General features: G+C 39.3%; 1 protein-coding gene and 2 pseudogenes across 3 annotated transcripts in view; 1 reads left to right on the plus strand and 2 right to left on the minus strand.

Moving 5' to 3' along the window:
* The first annotated feature begins 7 nt into the window (after positions 1–7).
* Positions 8–19,588, plus strand: part of FXR1 (FMR1 autosomal homolog 1) — a 68,722-nt gene continuing 49,141 nt past the window's right edge. For all 3 annotated transcript variants that reach the window (XM_075556084.1, XM_075556086.1, XM_075556085.1), the window contains exon 1: positions 8–164. In XM_075556084.1, coding sequence (XP_075412199.1) covers positions 114–164 — 51 coding nt within the window. In that variant the 5' untranslated portion in view covers positions 8–113. The remainder of the gene's footprint in view (positions 165–19,588) is intronic.
* LOC142455652 (U2 spliceosomal RNA) lies at positions 5,355–5,516 on the minus strand (annotated as a pseudogene).
* LOC142454572 (large ribosomal subunit protein eL37-like) lies at positions 7,010–7,320 on the minus strand (annotated as a pseudogene).

The raw sequence follows: 19,588 nt of genomic DNA on the forward strand, positions 1-19,588 counted from the left end.
TCCCCGCCCTGTTTTCCCCGTCCCTCCCCCGCCTGCTTCACGCCCCTCCCCCCTCCTCCCCTCGGGTTGGAAAGTTTCTAGAATCTCTTCCCGGCGGCCTTTGCGGTTCCAACATGGCGGAGCTGACGGTGGAGGTTCGCGGCTCCAACGGGGCTTTCTACAAGGTACTGTCCCTTGGGCCACTCGGCGGGGTCTCGTGAGGGCCGCGGCGGGCTTCGGGGGCAGCCGGCGGCCTTGAGGAGGGAGGGCTGGGCTCGGGGAGCACGGCCAGGCCGAAGCCCAAGGCCCCCCGGCGCCGGGCTTCGTCTCCCTCCGCCCGCGGTTTAACGGTCTCGGGGGCCCGGGCGCCGTTAGCTGTGGGAACAACACGTTGGGCACGGCGTGCTTTCCCTCCGCCGGGCGACCTGCTTTCGGGAGGCGCCTGCTTTCGGCCCGCGGCGGGCTGACGGGGGGAGGGGGCGGCGGGGCGAGCGGCGGCCCGGCGGCGGCGCGCTCCCAGCAGCAGGCCGGGGGCGTCGAGGGGGGAGGCGGTGGGATTGGGTGGTCACTCGCCGCCCCTCGCCTTCCCCCTTCCTCCCCCCTCCCCGTCCCGGCGTCGCGCTGGGGGGCGTCGCGGAATCTCAGGAATCCAGCTTTCGACCCGGATTTTGGGCCCTCCGTTTTTGTTGATTTTTTTTTTCCTTCCGCCTCTAAAGGCTGAAGCGCGGAACTGAAGGTTGAGCTCGTAGAGGACACCTAGAAAACCCTGAAATGTGGCGGCGAAATGCGATTTACTTGTGGCCTGGGCCATTGGGCGTCGCCGTCCGGCCCCCGCGTAGGGAAGGCAGCCGGGAGAGGGTCGCGAGGGGTTCCGACTTACGAACGTGGACGGGTTGGGGAGACAGGTGGCGAGGCGACTGGTTGGCGGCTGTTGGTTACGGTGTGTTTTTTGGAGGGAGAGTGCTGTCTTTTGTCTTTTTTTTTTAAACCCACGCGGTGTTCCCCCCTCCTCCCCCCCGTTCGTTTTCTTTTGTAGGAAAGAGATCCTTGCCCTGGGTTGGGACTGGAAAACAGAAGGGGGGTCGGGGGGAAGAGGGAAGCGGGGAAGGGGCTTCCACTGTGGGAGCGCGGTAACCGAAAACGGAAGCCCGATAGTTTTATTGTGGGCATCAGAATGCCCCCCTGCTCGCGATCCTCCCGAAGGATGCCAGGACGTTACAAGATCAATACACAATCTCCACAGCTGTTGTCTGTCAGTCATTTTCGCTAAGCCATCATCTCAAATGTTTGCGAGCCCCGGCTATTTTTATGAAGGCCCTTCGGACACGAGCGGATTGTGCGTACGCAGAATGAATTCTCGCCGGGTTTCATTTCAGTCTACCTTGTATCCCACGGGGTTTCTTTTTCGTGTTTTCTTATTTTCAGCGTGTTTTTCTTTTTTCTGGGTTCACGGATTAGCTCCGTGGATTTGGCTTAACCGTCACGTGGTAATGGTGTGGGGATTCGCAGCTGTCACTTAAGGAATCCCCTTAGGCGCTTTATAAGTTTAAATCCCCTTTCGTGGTCAAACGAAAAAACAACTGCTTGGTGAGAAATGCGGAACTAGCGTCATTAACAGCCTACGTTTTAAAATTTGGCGTCAGACAAAGGGCCCAGGTGGAATTTCAATAGTTCTATCCCTGTGTTCTTTTAAAATCTAGTGGCTGCTTCCCCCCACAATTGAAAATGATTGATTGGGCACAGTACACAAAGAATGGGCTCACCTTTTCCCTGGGAAGACCACATAAGAAGGTTCCTCATTTTGCATCAATACTTTTCCCTCGTGGAAAGTTTCAAACAAGAACTGTTTGCTTTTACATTGCTTGTGTAGTAAATAGATGTACGCATATTTTTCCTACATATTCTTAAAAATAGAAAGTGATCAAGCTACTTGACGCAAATTATTTTGTGACCAGTGGTTGGTAGAACACATTTCAGTTTTAATAGAATGTATTTGTATGTTTTATTAATTATGTTGATAGCTTGCTTCAACATAGTTCTTCAGCGTCATCAATTGAATGTTTTAGTGAAGATTGTTTACAGACTGTACTGTAGTTTCTGATGGTATTTTCCCCCCTAATCAATTAGTGATGAATCAAGTGGCCTATTCTAGAACTCTAAGGTATTTATTATTGATCTCTGCATATTCTGCAAATCTGCTGGGTTCTACTTTCCCTCCATTATCTATTTGTGTACACTAAAATATTTGCCTTTGAATTAAATTTGTGTTCTGTCATCCATTTATACAAGGATTTTTGTGGAAATTGTGGTCAGAAAGAATGAGAATGGTTAAGTGGAAAGACTTGGGGATTGAAATAAACAAATAGGCACGTCAGCTTGCTATTATGTAGCATTATACTCCTGGACAAACTTCTCTGGCCCATTGTTTTGGTTTAAAGAAAGCTTGAAGCATTTTCAGTGATCTTTAGTATCTTTTATCCCATGAAAGTTCTTACTTGGAAAAAATTGCTTACTTCACAAGCAATTTATTATTTAATCTGATTTGTAAAATTGAGGTTCATTAGTGGGTACAAAACTTTTGTTTCTTTTGGGGCACACTTCAGTGAATTTTGACAAACTTTACAGTTGTATAACCACCACCACAAGGAAGAGACAGAACTGTTCACCATCTCCAAAATTTCCTTCAGGCACTTCTGTAGTCAACATCTCCTTTTCCCCAACTCCATTAGGTGTCTTGGAGTGTATCTGATTCACAGGTATCCTATGTACACAATAGTTAGAAATGCTGCCTAGTCCTGTGTCATCCTCACCAAACCAAAAACACGAACTCCTTGCCAACCTTGGGGCTAACAGCCCAGTAGGAGCTCCTGGGGCTCCTACACTGCAGTCCTTTGAACCCACCAGTGCAACTACCATGATGTTCTCCTTGTGACAACATGCCCAAAGTATAACCTGCCTTCTACAAGGACCATTCTTGCTGTCTTGATTTGGTAGTTCTTCAGACAGCATATATGCTATTCTTTGCCAGCACCATAATTCAAATGCCTCTATTCTACTTTATTCACTGTCTAGCTTTTGCATGTATTATTGAAAGTATTGTGGCTTGGGTCAAGTGCAATTTGAGCCTCAGAGTGACAGCTTTGCTCTTGAACTCTTTGACTCAGTCTAATCAAACGGGCAAAATTATTCCATAAGATCTGTGTGCCTGTAGGTTTGCTTTTTTCAGATTATCCTATTGCATGAAATCATGCAACACTTCGTAGCATTTTGCATTTAACTTGGCATACGAAAAATTTAATTTTGTTTAAAGGTAATTATATGGTCAGTGAAGGAATTCTGGAAACACTCAGAATGAGCTAACGTTGACCTTAGTTAATAACCGGTAACTTTTGATGCATTCCGCCCCACTCCCTTTTCCCTAAACCATCGATGTCAGTATACTAGCCATTCAGATTTCCTCCTCTGAATGACCATTGTCGGGTTCCTGCCCTGGAAGTCATATTTTCATGCATGCCTTGAAGGCGGATGCTTAGATTTTTGCTTAGTGTAACTCAAGCTTCATTTTGCAATTTAATTGGAACCAATTGAAGATTTCAAAATTTTCCTAAAATTAGCTCAGCCCCCTCTCAAAAATATTTACACAAATTATAGCATACTAATGATGTTCTAGGGCAGTGGTTCTGAACCTTCCTAATGCTGCAACCATTTATACAGTTCCTCATGTGGTGACCCCCCCAACCAAATAATTATTTTCATTGCTACTTCATAACTTACTTTGCTACTGTTATGAATCAGGAGACCCCCTATGAAAGGGTCATTCCACCCCCAAAGGGGTTGTGACCCACAGGTTGAGAACCACTGCTCTAGGGTTTATAGTTGTTACAGGGATTAAAAGAAAACCAACTTGTTTAGCAGTTTGCAGGCCTGTAAATCTATGGGGACGGGAGAGTGAGCAGTGGGCTAGTTAAACACTTGATAAAACACAATAACCATTGCCACTAAGTCAATTCTGACTCATAATTACTCTATCTTGGGTTTCTGGAACTATTTTTTTTCTAGACCAGCCAGCTTCATTTTCTTATGGAGTGACTGGTTGTTTTAACCTTGTGGTTAATGCATCAATACTTAACACAGAATCACTAGTACTACTTAGAGTGGATGCCCGAACAGGGACATGAATCTTGGACCCTCAGAAGAAAAAGTCTGATGCTCTGCTCACTGAGTTATCCTGGTAAACATTTGATAATGGGAAATAATTTTATATAAAACACCTTTTATAGCTTTTTATTACCAGGAGCAACATGCGAGCAGGCCTTCTAAGGTCATGGATAGTCTTCTAAGGTCATGAATGTCTATTGAAATAGAATGTTGTTAGGTGCCATCCAGCCATTTCTGACTCAAAGCAATCCTCTGTATAACAAATACTGCTTGGTCTTCAGAGTTGTTTGAGCTTGTTCCATGCATTGTGTAGTTCTTCTAAATATTTTCCCCCCACAATTAAGGGAATTTATTAGGGAAGTTAATACAGGATCATCAAATGGTGCGGACATAGTCACTGGTCCATAGTAACGCCACTGCTCAGCCAGCAGTCAAGTCAGTCTCCCTTCCTCAGGTTCTTAGCTACATGGTCCCTTGGCTTTTGCCTTCATGGACCAGGAAGCCAGCCTACCTTTTGCTTTGTCTTTACAGTTTGATAGTCTTGGGCCAGGTGAGAAGGTACTCCATGGTCTCAGCTCTGTCTTATGTGTCCACGCTGCAGTTTCTGGTGCATCTGGTTTTGATGGCCTTCATCACTTCAGACAGATCTTGGATGTACCCTTCCAAATGATCCTGCGCTTTCTCTCTCTGTCCCAGATGGCGCATATCGACAGAAATGGCTTTGATCAAGGTGTGCTTGTCTTTTAGCAGACCATTACTTCGAAGAATACAGAAGTCGCATATGAGCAGCTGAAAGAAGGAAGAAGTTCACACTGCACTGAAAGCATCAGTTAAAAACGTACCCATTCCAAAGAGAAGTGACTCAATAGGGTGCTCAAATTACAGAATAATATCATTATCACATGCAAATAAAATTTTGCTCAAGATCAACCAACAACGGTTGCCATAGTACAGTGACAGGGAGCTAGCTGCCAGAGAGGTTCAGGCTGGTTTCAGAAGAGGATGTGGAACAAGGGATACTGCCGATGTCAGAAGTTGCTTGGCTCAAAGCAGAGGATTCCAGAAAGATGTTTACTTGTGTGTTATAGACTGTGCAAATGCATTTGACGGTTGACCATAACAAACAGTGGATACCCTTGAGAAAAATGGGAGTTCCAGAACATTTCATTGTGCTCATGTGGAACTTGTATATAGATGAGGCAATCGTGGGAACAGAACAAAGGTGTAAAATCAGGAAAGAGTGTATCCTCTTACTATACTTACTCTATCTGTATGTGGAGTAAATAATCAGAAAAGTTCTACATGAAGAAAAATGTGCTCTCAGGATTAGAGAGACAGTCTTACTACACTTGATCTTAGCCAAAAGGCCGAGAAGCGATGAGAGACAGTCTTATAATGACTTACAATATGCAGAAAATGTGCTCTCAGGATTAGAGAGACAGTCTTATAATGACTTACAATATGCAGATGACAAAACCTGCTGGCTGAAAGTGAGGAGGACTTGAGGCATTTGCTGATGAAGGTCAAGGACTTCAGCCTTCAGTGTTGACTACAACTCAATGTTTAAGAAACCCCCAAACAAAATCCTCACAACTGGATAAATGAAGAAAAGATTGAAGTTGTCAAGGGTTTCATTTTGCTTGGATCCATAGTCAATACTACTGCATTGGGTAAATCTGCACAAAACCTATCTTCTATGCACATGAAAGTTGGACATTGAATAAGGACGGCTGAAGAAGACTCGATGAATTTGAATTATGCTTCTGGAGACGAATATTGAAAATATGGACTGCCAAAAGAACAAATATGTATTGGAAGAAGTGCAAATAGAATTCTTAGGGCCAGGGTTGGTGAGACTTGTGTCATTGCTTTTTTTTACACAGTTTTATTGGGACTTAATCCACATATCATAATTCAATAGTTAAAAAAATCATATCAAGAAGAATTGTACAATCATTACCACAGTTAATTTCAGAACTTTTTCTTTTCTTTCCCCCCAAGATTAAATTGCTTTTAAAATGAGCTGTGTAATCGCCTGCAGGTCTAGTGCTCACTTCCCCTCCCACCGTCATCCTGTCAGTTCTTACTGAGGGTCTTCCTATGTTTCCCTGGGTCTTCTGTCAAGCATGATGCCGCTTTCCTGAGACTGCCTCCTCATATATGTCCAAAGTATGTGAGCTGTAAGTAAAGATTTTGCTATCAGTTAAGGGTATTTGAGGTTTCTTTACCTTGAGTTGTCATCCGTACTGAAAGTTGCATTCTGTGACCTTCATCAGTAAGTGCGTCTAGTCCTCACTTTTCAGTCAGCAAAGTTGTATCATCTGCATTTCCAGGTGGATGCTGCATTTCCAATACTGATGCTAAGTTTGTATACCGTAGTTTAGTTTCCGGAATCATTTGCTCAGCATCTTGATTTTAAACCATGGAGTAAAAAAAAACAAAACAAAACAAAAAAAAAACAAACAAAAAAAAACCATGGAGTATTGTCTTGTTCTTTGTATATCTTCTGCATGGGCAAAAATTAATATTCTAGATTTCTCATTTTGCACTGGTATCCACAATTTGTTATGAACTACACAGTCAAATGCCTCTGCATAGTCAGTGAAACACAGATAAACATCTTTCCTGGTATTCTCTGCTTCTTATTTCTTTTTCCCATGTTTAGCTTGTTTATTGGGTAGTTAATACACATTATTTTTGTTCAAGTCCTACCTTTCCTCTCTTGCTATGCTGCCTTCTAGAAAATCTTCCCCTTAAGCACCGTTACAACCCAGCACATTTAAGTGGCCTCATTCACCAAACCAATTCTAATCCACGCATACTATAGCTTACTTGATTGCAAACACCAGATACATTTTCAATATGAGAACATTTATTGCACAGCTAAATGCTGAAATCCATAAGATGAACTTGACGCTGCAACAGCTGCCCTCTTGGGTTTCCTTCATGGAATCCAGGCCTAAATCTGCGGAATATAATGGTTAGGTGTCTCATTCAACCAGTACCGGTGGTCTTTCGTCTTTTAGCCTTGGCACTCCAGCTGTACTTTCTCTTGCGCTTGGCTGTGCAGCCTCATTTGCCACAGGTCGGCTTCTGGAGATGGCAAGCCCTGGAGCCACAGCGGCGGCTCAAGGTGTGCATCTTATTGCGACGCTTTCTGAAGGATGACGTTCCCTTGGTCATCTCGCTTCTGCGGCTCACACCAAAGAGGGTATTCTCTGCTTTCAACCAAGATGCATCAGACATAAATGATCAATAAATACTACAGTAAAAAACTCAGAAACCAAACTCAATGCCTTCACGGTGGTACCAGTTCCTAGTGACTATATAGGACAGGGTAGTGTGCCACTGTGAGTTTCTGAGACTAACTCTTTAGGTGAGTAGAAAGCCTCATCTCTCTCCCAAATATTAAAATAAGTACTATAAAAAGTATAAACATTATAAAGTTCACTGGATATACACATATCATTCAATGACTGTTAGTATATCTAGAACCTTTTTATCACCCAGAACCAAACCTTGTGCCCATTCATAATCAGGGAATGTGCTTTTTACCTGATGCATATGATAATAACATTTTCAGTAGAATTGAAACTTGTATAATCTTGGGCAGAATTTTTAGCAAGCTGAATACAAGTTACTCAGTTTCTGGCCTATTGGGAGAAAAGTTTCTAGGTGTTCTAAGAAAACGTATAAAATTTCAGGTCCTATTACATAGAGAAATTTGGAATTTCTGCTTAAACTGTGTAATTGACTACAAAGCAAACTTGAAAGTCTTACAGTAGTTACAGAAATAGTTTTCTTATTTATTACTTAAGCCTAATTTAATGTTAAAGTTTGAAAGTAATCACTTACAAAAATTTGAAAATTGAAAAGCAAAAAAAGGTTCATCTACTTAGAGATGTGATGGGCCTTGAAAATTTTCATGGTGTGCATGGGTCAAAGAGAACGGATGTTAAAGAGTTCAAGAAGGAAGGAATGTTTTGAAACTGATTGTGGTAGCAGTTGTGCACTACTTATTGTGATGAACTATGTGGAATGATATCTGTACTAGCTCCCAATAAAATGGTTTTCTGGGGAGAACAGCCATTTTTCTATGAACTTCTAAAACTCCATATATAGCCAAGGCCTTAACTTTATATCCATTCAGAAAATATGCTTTATTCTATACTTTAATTTTTATGCATCTGCCTATTTTCTGGATCTTCAAATATTTGTGTATTTTGAGTAAGGTAATAGTGTACTATAAGCATTTGTTATTTACTAGATTTTTCTATTAAGCATCTACATGTGTTTACTGATTTTTTTTAAGAACTCAAAGAATAGATTATGTATTTTTATTCCCACTTTACATATATAGGAAACTGACATTGTTGGTTAACTTCACAAGATTGCTGAGCTGGAACACAGAGCAGTATTACTGATCCCCAAACTTAAGCAAGGCCTATGCTTGCTTTTCAGGGGCAAAACCAAATTACTCAGCACCTGTAACCATGAAAACTTTCATACTTATAGCCCATAATCCAGGATAAAGTATAGGTATATGCTTTTGCAGGTTCTCTTCCCACGCCCCCATGCCCTCCTCCCATTATCATTCCTGTGCTCCCCCAAGAGGTGGTATCGCTTTGGGAAGCATTTCTTCAGAGCAGCACATTTTAAATGGACTGCATTAGGGGGTAGCATTAGAAGATCTTCAAAACAAGTCTCAAGGCAATCAGTGTATGTTTTAGTGTGGAAGTAGAGAGGAAAGAGTAACCCAGTAATTGAGTTATTTGCTAAAGTGTTGAGGATACAGCAAAATACCTTGTTTTGTTTTGCCTTGGAAAGAGAAGGCTGTGTTTCATGATAGAGCCCTAGCACTTGTATTAACGAGTTATGAGGTCATTGTTTACCTTTTTTTTGTTTGTATATTTTTTCCATCTGCTATATGACGGAGTTGAGATTCTCTTAATGTGTATTTATTGGTAGAAGTGGGCATTATGTTGATAGGTTAGAATGTCCAGAGGGCTTGAATTGAAAAGGAAGGTAATTTCAATGAGTCCAAAAAATGGACTCATAAACAGCAAAAATCTTGAAAATGGCTATCATCCTTGAAATAGGTAGGACTCAGTGACAATAGAAATAATTTTGTTAATCTTACTAAATATTTAATATGATATTATGATCTTTGACAGGTATTTCCCTAATAATAAGTAGGAATAAATTATTGTGATGGCTAAGTTAAAATTTTTATAAGGGGTAGCTAGAAAAAGAAAAAATTAAACAGTGCAAACATTGCTTTATAAATATATATATATTTACCTTCATATCAATGTCTTCACAATTGTATTATCCTTTCATTGTTAGCATAGACTTCAACTCAAAATGTTCCCCTTGAACATAGAAGAATGAAGCACGGCACTGAGCCCAACACCCTGCTCATAATCAGAAGCATGCTTCCCTTACTTTTATAGGACTTCGTCTTTCAGCACTCTATCTGTTATAATCCACAGGGCTCTCATTAGCTCAGTTTTAGTAGTAGATACCAGTCCTTTTTTCCTAGTCTGATAAGTGAAAATACCCACTGTATCCCTCCTAGCAAGCAGCATATTGAGGGGTCTCAAAGTCTGTGGGAAAATTCCTGTTACTTTTAAATTCCATTTTTCCATCACCTTTTTATTTTCTAGCAGAAATTTGTCAATCTCTATTACTATTTACTGCGGGTTTTTTTCCCAAAAAATTTTCTTGTGGGTTGGATGAAAGTTCACAGAGCAGATCAGTTCATGCGAATCAGTTTTCCATACAATTTATACACGTTTTATTCTTTTGATTGCAATTCCCACAATGAAATATCACTGATTTCATGTCCTTCCTGTATTTCATGTTTCCATTCCTTTCCTAACCTATCTGGACTTTGTTAGGGAAATGCTGCCTTTCTGATTGCGCTCAACTGGCTGATGGTGTAGTGACTTACAAGTTGAGTTGCAAGCCACAAAGTCAAAAGTTCAAAACCACCAGCTTTTCTGCTGGAGAAAGATGAGGCTTTCTACTCCCATACTGTAAGCGCACACCATCATGGTAACCCATGGAGGTAGTTCTAGCCTGTCCTATAGGGTCTTTATGAATTATAATTGACTCAGTGGCAATGAGTTTGGTTTGGTTTGGTGCCAAGCTCTCCTAGAGTTGTTTCTGTTCTAATAGAACTGCCTGATGACTGGCTGAAAATTGAGCCATAGAGGTGAGTTTTTTTTCCAGACCTAAAGGCCGTAGTCTCCAGGGTTCCATTTGTCTCTTATCAGACAACTAATCCTGGCCTTTTTTCCTTTTCTTTTTAAATCTTGAATTTTGTTCCATGTCTTTCTTTCACTCTATTTAGAATTTTGTAATGTGACACCTTTCAGAGAAATTTTTAGTGATAGTCAGGCAACCCTCTAGGCCTTTTGGTGTCAAGGCCATTAAACTTTTTGATGCCCCATATAGCAAAGATAACATATTATGACACGGACAGGCAGTGGAAAGAGGCTGAAAGCTATTGCTAATTGATGAACAGTACATCTAAAATACATTTAACAGTTACCATCTTTAAAACAAGATTGCTTATGATAGAGCAGGAGTAATGGAGAGAAGGGAGAAGTCATCGTTTATATTACATTGAATGTATAAGCAAAACCAAACTTACTGTTGTGGAGTTGGACAATTGTGGGTGATGGTTGTATAACAAGATTGATGTAATTGAATATGACCAGATTGTACACAACAAAGGATGAATTGGCCTATGTTTTATGTATCTTTACAATTAAAAGATTACTTAGAGTTGTTCCATGTCTTTCATACCATACCCTAGCCTCAGTAGGTTTTGTCCATCTGTACCTGGAGGATGAATAAAGTCCTCCTAGTAATAGCTGATGAAGTTTACAGGTAGTGTTGGTAAAGGAGCATGTATTTGTTCCTTGTGAAGTTTTCATCAGGATCAAGATTATCTCAGGTGTGTGCACACACAAACATACACCCACTGTTCAGCACATTTTTAATGCACCTTTTGTAGTAAAATTAGGTGCCTCGGCTCATGTTTGGGTCGGTTATACTCGAGTATAAGTACACCTGCAGTAGTCCACTTTCCAGTACATTCTGCATGTTAGCAAGGTTCTGGTCATTTCCCTAGTTCCTTGTCAGAGGGGATTCCCTGGGGCCTGGTTCATTTCTGTCTTGCAAAATAAACATTAGCCATTATTAAGGTATTTGTTACACACTAATTTCATATAACATTTTAAAATTGAGAAGGACTTTAAAGGATGTTTTTAGATGCACATAATTTGGGCCATGTTACTGAGGGAGACCAGTCCTGGAAAAAGACATGGCGCTTGGTTGAAGTTCAACGAGAGGAAGACCCACACAAGCTGGCTTGACCTCACGGCTACAGCAGCACTAGCAGAACTGTGAGGGGGCTCCCAGCCTGGCGGTGCGCTGGTCCATGACTGTGGGGTTGCTGGGAGGCAGAGCCCACCCAATGGCAGGTAAAAGAAGAACATTTGATACGTTTAATTTTCTTAGTAAACGAAGGCAATAGGAATCCTCCTTTTCGTTGCCATTTAAGTTTTAAGCCTTTAATTCCTTTTCATTGAATACTAGCAATACCCTAATACTTAGTCTTTGTCTTTTGGGCTGTATCTTTTCCTACTGTTCTTACAAGACTAAAAAAAATATTAAGAGTTGTTTCCCGAATCATCAGGACTGTTTGCACTGTGCTATACTCAAGCAATTTCCTGAAATTGGACATGTTCCCTCCCTTTGTCCCCCTAATGTTTGAATCCAGTACTCATCCTTGTATCATTAATCCAGGCAGTTAAAACAATGAAAGAAAAGTCACAAAAGAGTAGCTTTAATGATTTATTAGAGGGGGAAAAGCAGTATCTTTCCTCTCAGTAGAAATGGAAGTATTTAGGCACTCTTTTTGATTTTTGAGAATTCTACCTATGTTAATTGTGTAGCAATTTTAGCTGGAATAACTCTTAGAAAATGCGGAGACTGAAAAACGGTTTTTCTTTATCAGACCTTTCCAGTCCATTGCCCTTTCCCTGTTTAATTGTTTCTGTGGTAATGTTAATCATTCTAAAATTATCGAAATACTGTATTTTGGAATTCATTATACAGAAGGTATTAATACAACTATTTACTACTTCCTGCCCAAGTAGTTTATATTATCCTCAAAATGTTTAATACCTTAGAAACATATGTATTCTTAAAGGATGACTTCTTAATCAGTAGATCTGTTATGATTTTCTTCACGATTGTATATCATTTTCTGACTATACAATGATTTATTAACCTCACACCTTTTGGATTTTTTCCGATTTTTTGTAATTAAACATTCAGTGATTATTTTTTCCCTCTGTGTACCTGGTGGTAGATAAATTTTAAGAAGTGGTTTGCTGGGTTAAAGATTCTACATGGTAAAATTGGGTTGTTATGAAATGAATTTTGTTCTTGTAAAATATAATTGTTGCTGTTGTGTGCAATTGAGTTAGTTCCAATTCATAACAACTTTAGGTATAACACAACAAATACTGCCCAGTTGTGTGCCATCCTCTCAGTTTTTCTTGTTGAGCTTCTTGCTGCCAGGGAGTCCATCCATCTCTTTGAGGGCCTTCCTCTTTAGCACTGCCCTTCCATTTTACCAAGCATGATGTCCTTCTATAGGGACTAGTCTTGCCAAAGAATAAGTTTTGGATTTATTTAGTAAGATAAATCTGTGTGTGTGTGTATATGTTATTCATGCTCAAAACTAGTATTCAGCATTCATGTTTGTTGTGAGTTTTTTAGGTTAACTTGGAAGTCAAGTAATTGTAATAGGTGCCATTTATAAGAATTTTATGGATTCAGGTGCTGTGCTCTAGGTACAGGATACTGCACAGGTTCTTATTGGCATCCCTGTTGTTTTATGTTTTAATTCTTACACGAGATTTTACATGTATTAAAGCTGAAATTTAACCAAGGGAACCATAGCTTGTACACATTGGGGCCCAAAGTATTTTACTAGGTCATGTCTAAGGGTAGAGACTATAGCACGGTTTAAGCAAATTTATATAAGCCAGTATAAATCCATAAATTTAATATTCTTTGGAGTTTTCTCTTTTAGGAATTGTTAAATATTCCATTTAATTTATTAAGATACTTTTAAAGAAGAGCTTGTCAGCAGTCTTTGAAGTTCAGCTATGGCTATCCATTTTAAACAAGATTCACTCATAGTGACCCTATAGAACTAAGTAAACTTCCGTAATATAAAAGTTATAATAAAAGATTTTCTTTTTCATTACAGAATTGGTAAAACATTACAAAACAAGTATATTCCATTTTTGTTACCTTGCAGTTTAATTACTGAAGTAAAGTTGTGGCAAAAAACAGACTAATTCTAATAATTCTCTCTTTAGTTCAAGTTGTTAAATCCTGTAAGGTCTTTGGCTTTATTCTCCCTTTCATATAAATTCATCTCAGCCTCTTCATTGGTAAAAAATTAAACCTGTCTAACTTCTAGTATAACTACAGCATTCACAGTATGTACCAATCATGTGAAGTTCATCACATTTTCTGAAGATAAAACGCAATTCTTATACTTAAAAAATACTTGGGAACCACTGTATCAAGCATGAATGACGTTGCAGTTGTAGAATTGTCATGATTATTGATTTGATGGTTATGATAGAGGATGACTAAGATTGTGAATTAGAGTCCAGTTTGACTTACAGCCACTCCATGTGTACAGAGTAGAACTGCTCCATAGGGTTTTGTAAACTGACCCTTTGGAAGCAGATCAGCAGATGTTTTTACCACCCACATGGATTAAGGTCTATCAGTAAGAGATGAGTGAAGACTTTCGTATAGTTGGGAGGTGGATTTAAGAATTCAGAGAAGAGATTGCTTTCCCACACAGATTTATAAAATTAGTAGAAGATCCATGAAACTATTTTATCTAAAATGATATCAATTGTAATTGTCATGCTATCATTAAAAGAAGAATGTTGCAAGCTCAGCAGTGGCTTCCTCTTCGAGTTTTTAAGTTCTTAAAATTTTTTTTTTATGCTTCTTGAAGATCTCCCTTAAGCACTTATATACTCAAAATCTAAGCACTGCTTAAAAACATCTTTACATTCAGATGTTTGTTTCTTCTCAAGTACCTTTCTCAGTACCATGGAGAGCGTTGGTGACACAAGCATACTTTGAAAGGGCTCCAGGGGTTCTTCCGAGAATTTTCACCCATTCTGCACATTTTGATGCTGGTGCTTTCTTGATTTTATCAGAAGGTGTCAACACTACAGCCTTCTGGTAAGAAACCTCCGTCCTTCCTAAAATGGTCCTTTATTGGTTTGCTGACTGAAATGTCAAGAGGTTGCAGTCATGGGCAACAGAAATGACAGGGAAGCCAAAGTTGAGCATGTCTAAGCAATGATGCTTCCCGAGTGCCATATTGCTGCCTGCTATTGTGAGATGGTATCAATTGTGAGAAGTTTCTATCAGATGTTTAATGGTTACAGTCGATATCCTGGGAAGGTTCACAGAGCCAGGAAAGTAATCAGTAAAGAGACTGATAATGATCAGGGGAAAACGATTGCGGAATCCCTGTGGCAGTTTTTGAAAATAAGCCGGGGGGAGGGGCGGCCTCCCCGAAGCGATGAATTTCATTTAAATTATGTTAGAATGTTTTTCCTTCTTATAGGGTAGTTATTGTCATCCAATTTAACTATAGCAATGATATTAAATGATGTAAATAGTGAAAACGGAGAGTTAAAAAACAGCCTTTAACAACCTAAACCAATTCCCTCTGGTATATAGAGAATTATTTATATAACTTAAGTCCGTTTCTAGGAATACAACATTTTAACACAACTTTGCTTCCGTAATTAAACTGCAAGGTAACAAAAATGGCAACACATTTGTTTTTGACTGTTTTACTAACTCTGGAGAGAAAAAGGAAATCTTTCCTTTTATACTCGGAAGTTCTGCTCATTTTTATATAGGATCGCTGAGAGCTACTCTTTAAATAATGGCATAATTAAAAATGAATTAGAGGCTTGATTCCTGATGAGTCCCTTACTTTCTCTATGAAAGTTTTTGTAGGTTAGAATGTTGAGGTTATAGTTAACTAAAAACGTCACGTCCCTGGGTTAAGTTTAGTTTCTACTGCCCTGCAGTAAGAGCGGTTGTACGATTTCCTACTCCTATCTATTGCCAAATTAGTAGGCTCTTTTAACATGATTCTGAAATGTATTTAAAAGTTGTGATCTTGGCTTCTATTTGAAACTCAACTTTGAGAATTCAAACTGCATGAAGGTTCTGATTCCTTTTGGTAATTGTTTGTACAAAGGTCTTTTATGTTTTTCTCTTTTATAAGGAATATAAATGTATCTTTTCAGACTTCCTCTTACAATGACCTTAAGTATATTGCAATAATAAGGCACTAATGGGCTCTTTTAAAAAAAATCTAAAATAATAGATACATTTAAATTAATTTCATTCAAAGGAATTTTTCTTGACTGGGCTGTTGTGTTCTTAATGAACTTCATGGGAATGTTCTCAGAGGCTTGCAGGCGTCTCTTTAGTGAAATAAGTTTTTTATGTTGCCTATTGCCTTCTTTGGCAAAATAGTTTGAGAGTGTTCCCCACTGTTCCTGCAACTCTGTTAGCTTTCTCCTAGTTTTCAGTGCTTGTTACTTTTGTCCAGGTAGATTGAAATATTCCAAATGAGGTGTTGCTGCTTACTCTTGTGTCACAGTGGTTAAGTGTTCACCTGTCCACCAAAAGACTGGCTGTTTAAACCGCCTAGCTGCTCCATCATGGGAGAGAGATGAGGCAGTCTGCTTCAGTGAAAGGGGCCCTGGAAGAATAATAGTTGGTTGAGCTTGCGCTACTAACCACCAAGTCACCAATTCAAACCAACAGCTGCTGCTTGGGAGAGTCTGCTAGAAAAAAGGTTTTTACTACTCCAAGATCTGAAGAGGCAGACCAGGTAGCTGTCAAAATGTACTCAAGAGCAGTAGGTTCTTTTTTAAACAGTTTAATTGGCACTTCATCCACATATACAATTTAATAGTTCAACCACATCAAGAAGAGTTATATAATCTTTACCACAATCAATTTTAGAATATTTTCTTTTTGGGTTAATGAATGACTCTGGTTTACTTTGGTGGTCATATCACAAAAACAATTCAGAACCAACAAGAGCAACAATAAAAACAAAAACATATAAAACATAAAAAACCCCAAATAAAAAACAAGAAATAAAATGTCACTTGTCCCTTAGAGTATAAGGCAAATCCATTGATAGCACAATCATTTATCCATGACATAGAATTTAAGTTATTAGGAGTTTATGTGAGTATAGTACAACTTCCAAGGTTGATTTCTTAATTGATAGAATTTTGTTTACATTGAACATGGGGACTGGTGCTAGAGTAAAATTTCCTGTATCATCTTACAAGGGCATGCCTTTTCCTCTCAGATCAAGGGCCTTAGGTTTTGCTTACTGTGTAAATGAAGTGCCATCGTTTAGTTGTGGCCCTCTCCTGGGAGAGACCATACTTTGAAACTGACAAGGAGTGTTTGTATGCATGCACCCACCCATAGCAGGGTAAGTAAAAAGTATTACTACCAAGATTCCAGTTCATGTGCATGTGATGTGATTCTTCTATTCATAGTCTTTAAAATTCCCACCCAGTGAATGGAGTGAGCTCACAAAAGGTAGAATTCTAACTAGCAGATTGGTCGGTTTTACCTTTCTATTGGGTATAAAAATGAGCCATCTCAGAAGCAGGAACAGGAATCCCATGAACATCCAGAAAGAAGAGTGGTGTGCTTGTGTGATATTTTTTGAAGTGGTAGAGACAGCAGAGGTCTAAGGCGCTTCGGCAGCATGAAGTAAGACAGGAGAGCTGATGCTGGCCTGCAGAGTGGGCAGCCCTTGGGACATTTATCAGCCGGCAGGGAAGAGGTGGATAGCGCGTGACTCAGGAGTTGCTACTTCAGATAGAAGGACTTTAAAAAAAATTCTAAGATACTGTTTATAATGCTTTTAGATCCTGACTTGTGATCGGTTAATGTCCTTAATAAAACCCAATGGTAGTATGTCTGAGAGTTCCATGTGTCATTGTAATAGATTATTGAGCACAGCAGGGAAGTAGAATGATGTGAGAGGGACCAAACCAAAACCAAACTATTTGCCATCCAGTTGATACTCATAGTGAGCTAGCTTATTGGACAGGGTAGAAGTGCCCCTGTGTTTCGGAGACTAACTAACTGTTTACGCGAGTAGAAAGACCTTTCTCCCACGGATCCATTGGTGCTTTCAGAATGCTGACCTTGGGGATCGCATTCCAACACAGACCCACTATGTTACCAGGGCTTCCTGTAAGAGGACAATGTCAGAATAAGGTAAAAGCGTGATGGGAGGGTGAAGGCTTGTGTGATCTTTGCCCCATGACAATGGGCCTTAGTCTGTTGTGGATTTGGATTTTCCTCCCTACTGAAGCCGGGAAAGTCAGGTGGGCTCACTATGACATTTCTTAATGTATATACAGACACATATATTATGGGCTTCAAAAAGTTTGCAGAAAAATGGAGTTGAAAGATAATGTTTTGAATATGGGTGGTGGGAGGAGGGAGCAATAGAACTGATTGTGATGCTGTATATACAACTATTAAAGAAAGTGATTTAATCATGGATATGATCTGTGAATATCAAGAAAAAGAAACCAAACATGATCAACAGTTATGGGTGAAGGGGTTGCTTAGGGGGCATTGAGTTTATGTTAATAGTGGTGGAATATTTGGAAAAGGATATCAATAATTGTTTTATATCACAGAGTATATATTATAAATGGAACTGAATTGTACAAATAGAAGTTAGGAATTGGAGAATGGTTTTATCACATTTAGAAAAAACACATCAATAATGATGAGTTCATGGAAGAAAAAATGTTCTAGAATTGAATATGACAATTGTACAATTCTTATTGATGTGATTGAATTATTGTATGACATGTAGATGATGAAGTACTAATAAAACTGTTAAGAAAAAGAAACCAATTGCCAAGAGAACCAAAAATGGTGTTTTCCCCACAACTTTTAAAGCCCCCTTACCCTTATAGATACAGGTAAACATACAATCAGTGCCACAGAGGTTTTAGAAACAAGGGTTGTAATAGGACCTGAAATGGGCATACAGGGGGTCCCGCAGCAGAGATAGCAGAGACATCAGGGCCAAGGAAAACATTTCCTGAGAGTGCTTTGAGGAGGCTTGTTAGGCTCCAGAGGAGCTGAGGCTGTAAGAACTGTCCAAACCTGAAAGCAGTTTTACCTGTGTGCTTTTTCATCTTGATTCCTAGTTGTACCATGCTCTTTAATCACGTCATTGTAAGTAAGGTCTGTGAGTTCCGTGTGACCATTGCTACCTGGAAATAAGAGCTGTGGAAAGAGGGATGTTTGGTGTCCAAATAAAGGTTAGAAGATATTTGACCACCACGTCGGAGATTTCAGCTTGGCCTTAAGATCTTGATTTGCATAATTTGTATTCCTGTTCTACCTGATCCTACAGGGTCACCATGAGTCAGAATTGACTGGATTGCAGTGAGTTGGGTTTTTTAGTGCCCCTGTAGTTAGACAGGTTCTGATGCTACTCGCTTTATAGGTTTCTAAGCCACAAATCAAGTAAAGGTTTTTGATAGATTGATCAAATTTGAAACATTACATTTTTATTTTAACTCAAGTCCAAACTGCATTTCCATTTGTGAACTAGATTTCGATATTTTATTCTGGAACCTTGATTTAAATAGCTTTTTACAAGAATTGCATTGTTTGTTTTGCTACCAGAGGTCTTTTAGAATTTAAAATTAAGTGTCTTGACATAAACATTTCCTGTAGTCCATTAAAATTTAATAAATAGAATTCCAGACAGAAAATAAGGTTTTAAATTTAGTATTTATAACCGAGGAAATGGAAACTTTTAGGACTGTATAGATGTGCATATGGTTTCGACTCCCCTTTCTTTGAAATGAGGGGGTGTGAAAGGTCTCCAATAAATATAGTCAAAACTCAGAATGAATGAATTTATGGGGAAAAGTTACTCAATATCTCACTCCTGAAATGCATTCATACTGTGGTTCTCCCTGCCTAAAAACCGTTTAGAATCTCTGTTCCTTTATGATATGATAACTATTAACTTGAGAAACCTACTTTTAAGTAGCAGATGTCCTGTGCACCTTCATCTTTTTGTGGGCCTTTTAAGCCCCTACTTCACAACTGCCAAAGTACTTTATAAAACAAATGTTTTGATAAGAAGGATCTCTAAGTTAAAAGGAGGAAAAAGTGAAGCTCAGAATAAATTATACTAGCATTTTAGCTATTTAGGCTTGAAAATGACAACCATTTGCTGTTAATTAACTTGATATAGTCGATATCATTATTGTTGGCTTTACAAACTCAT

This window comes from Tenrec ecaudatus, chromosome 8 (genome assembly GCF_050624435.1).
Source record: "Tenrec ecaudatus isolate mTenEca1 chromosome 8, mTenEca1.hap1, whole genome shotgun sequence".
Classification (NCBI taxonomy): Eukaryota; Metazoa; Chordata; class Mammalia; order Afrosoricida; family Tenrecidae; genus Tenrec; species Tenrec ecaudatus.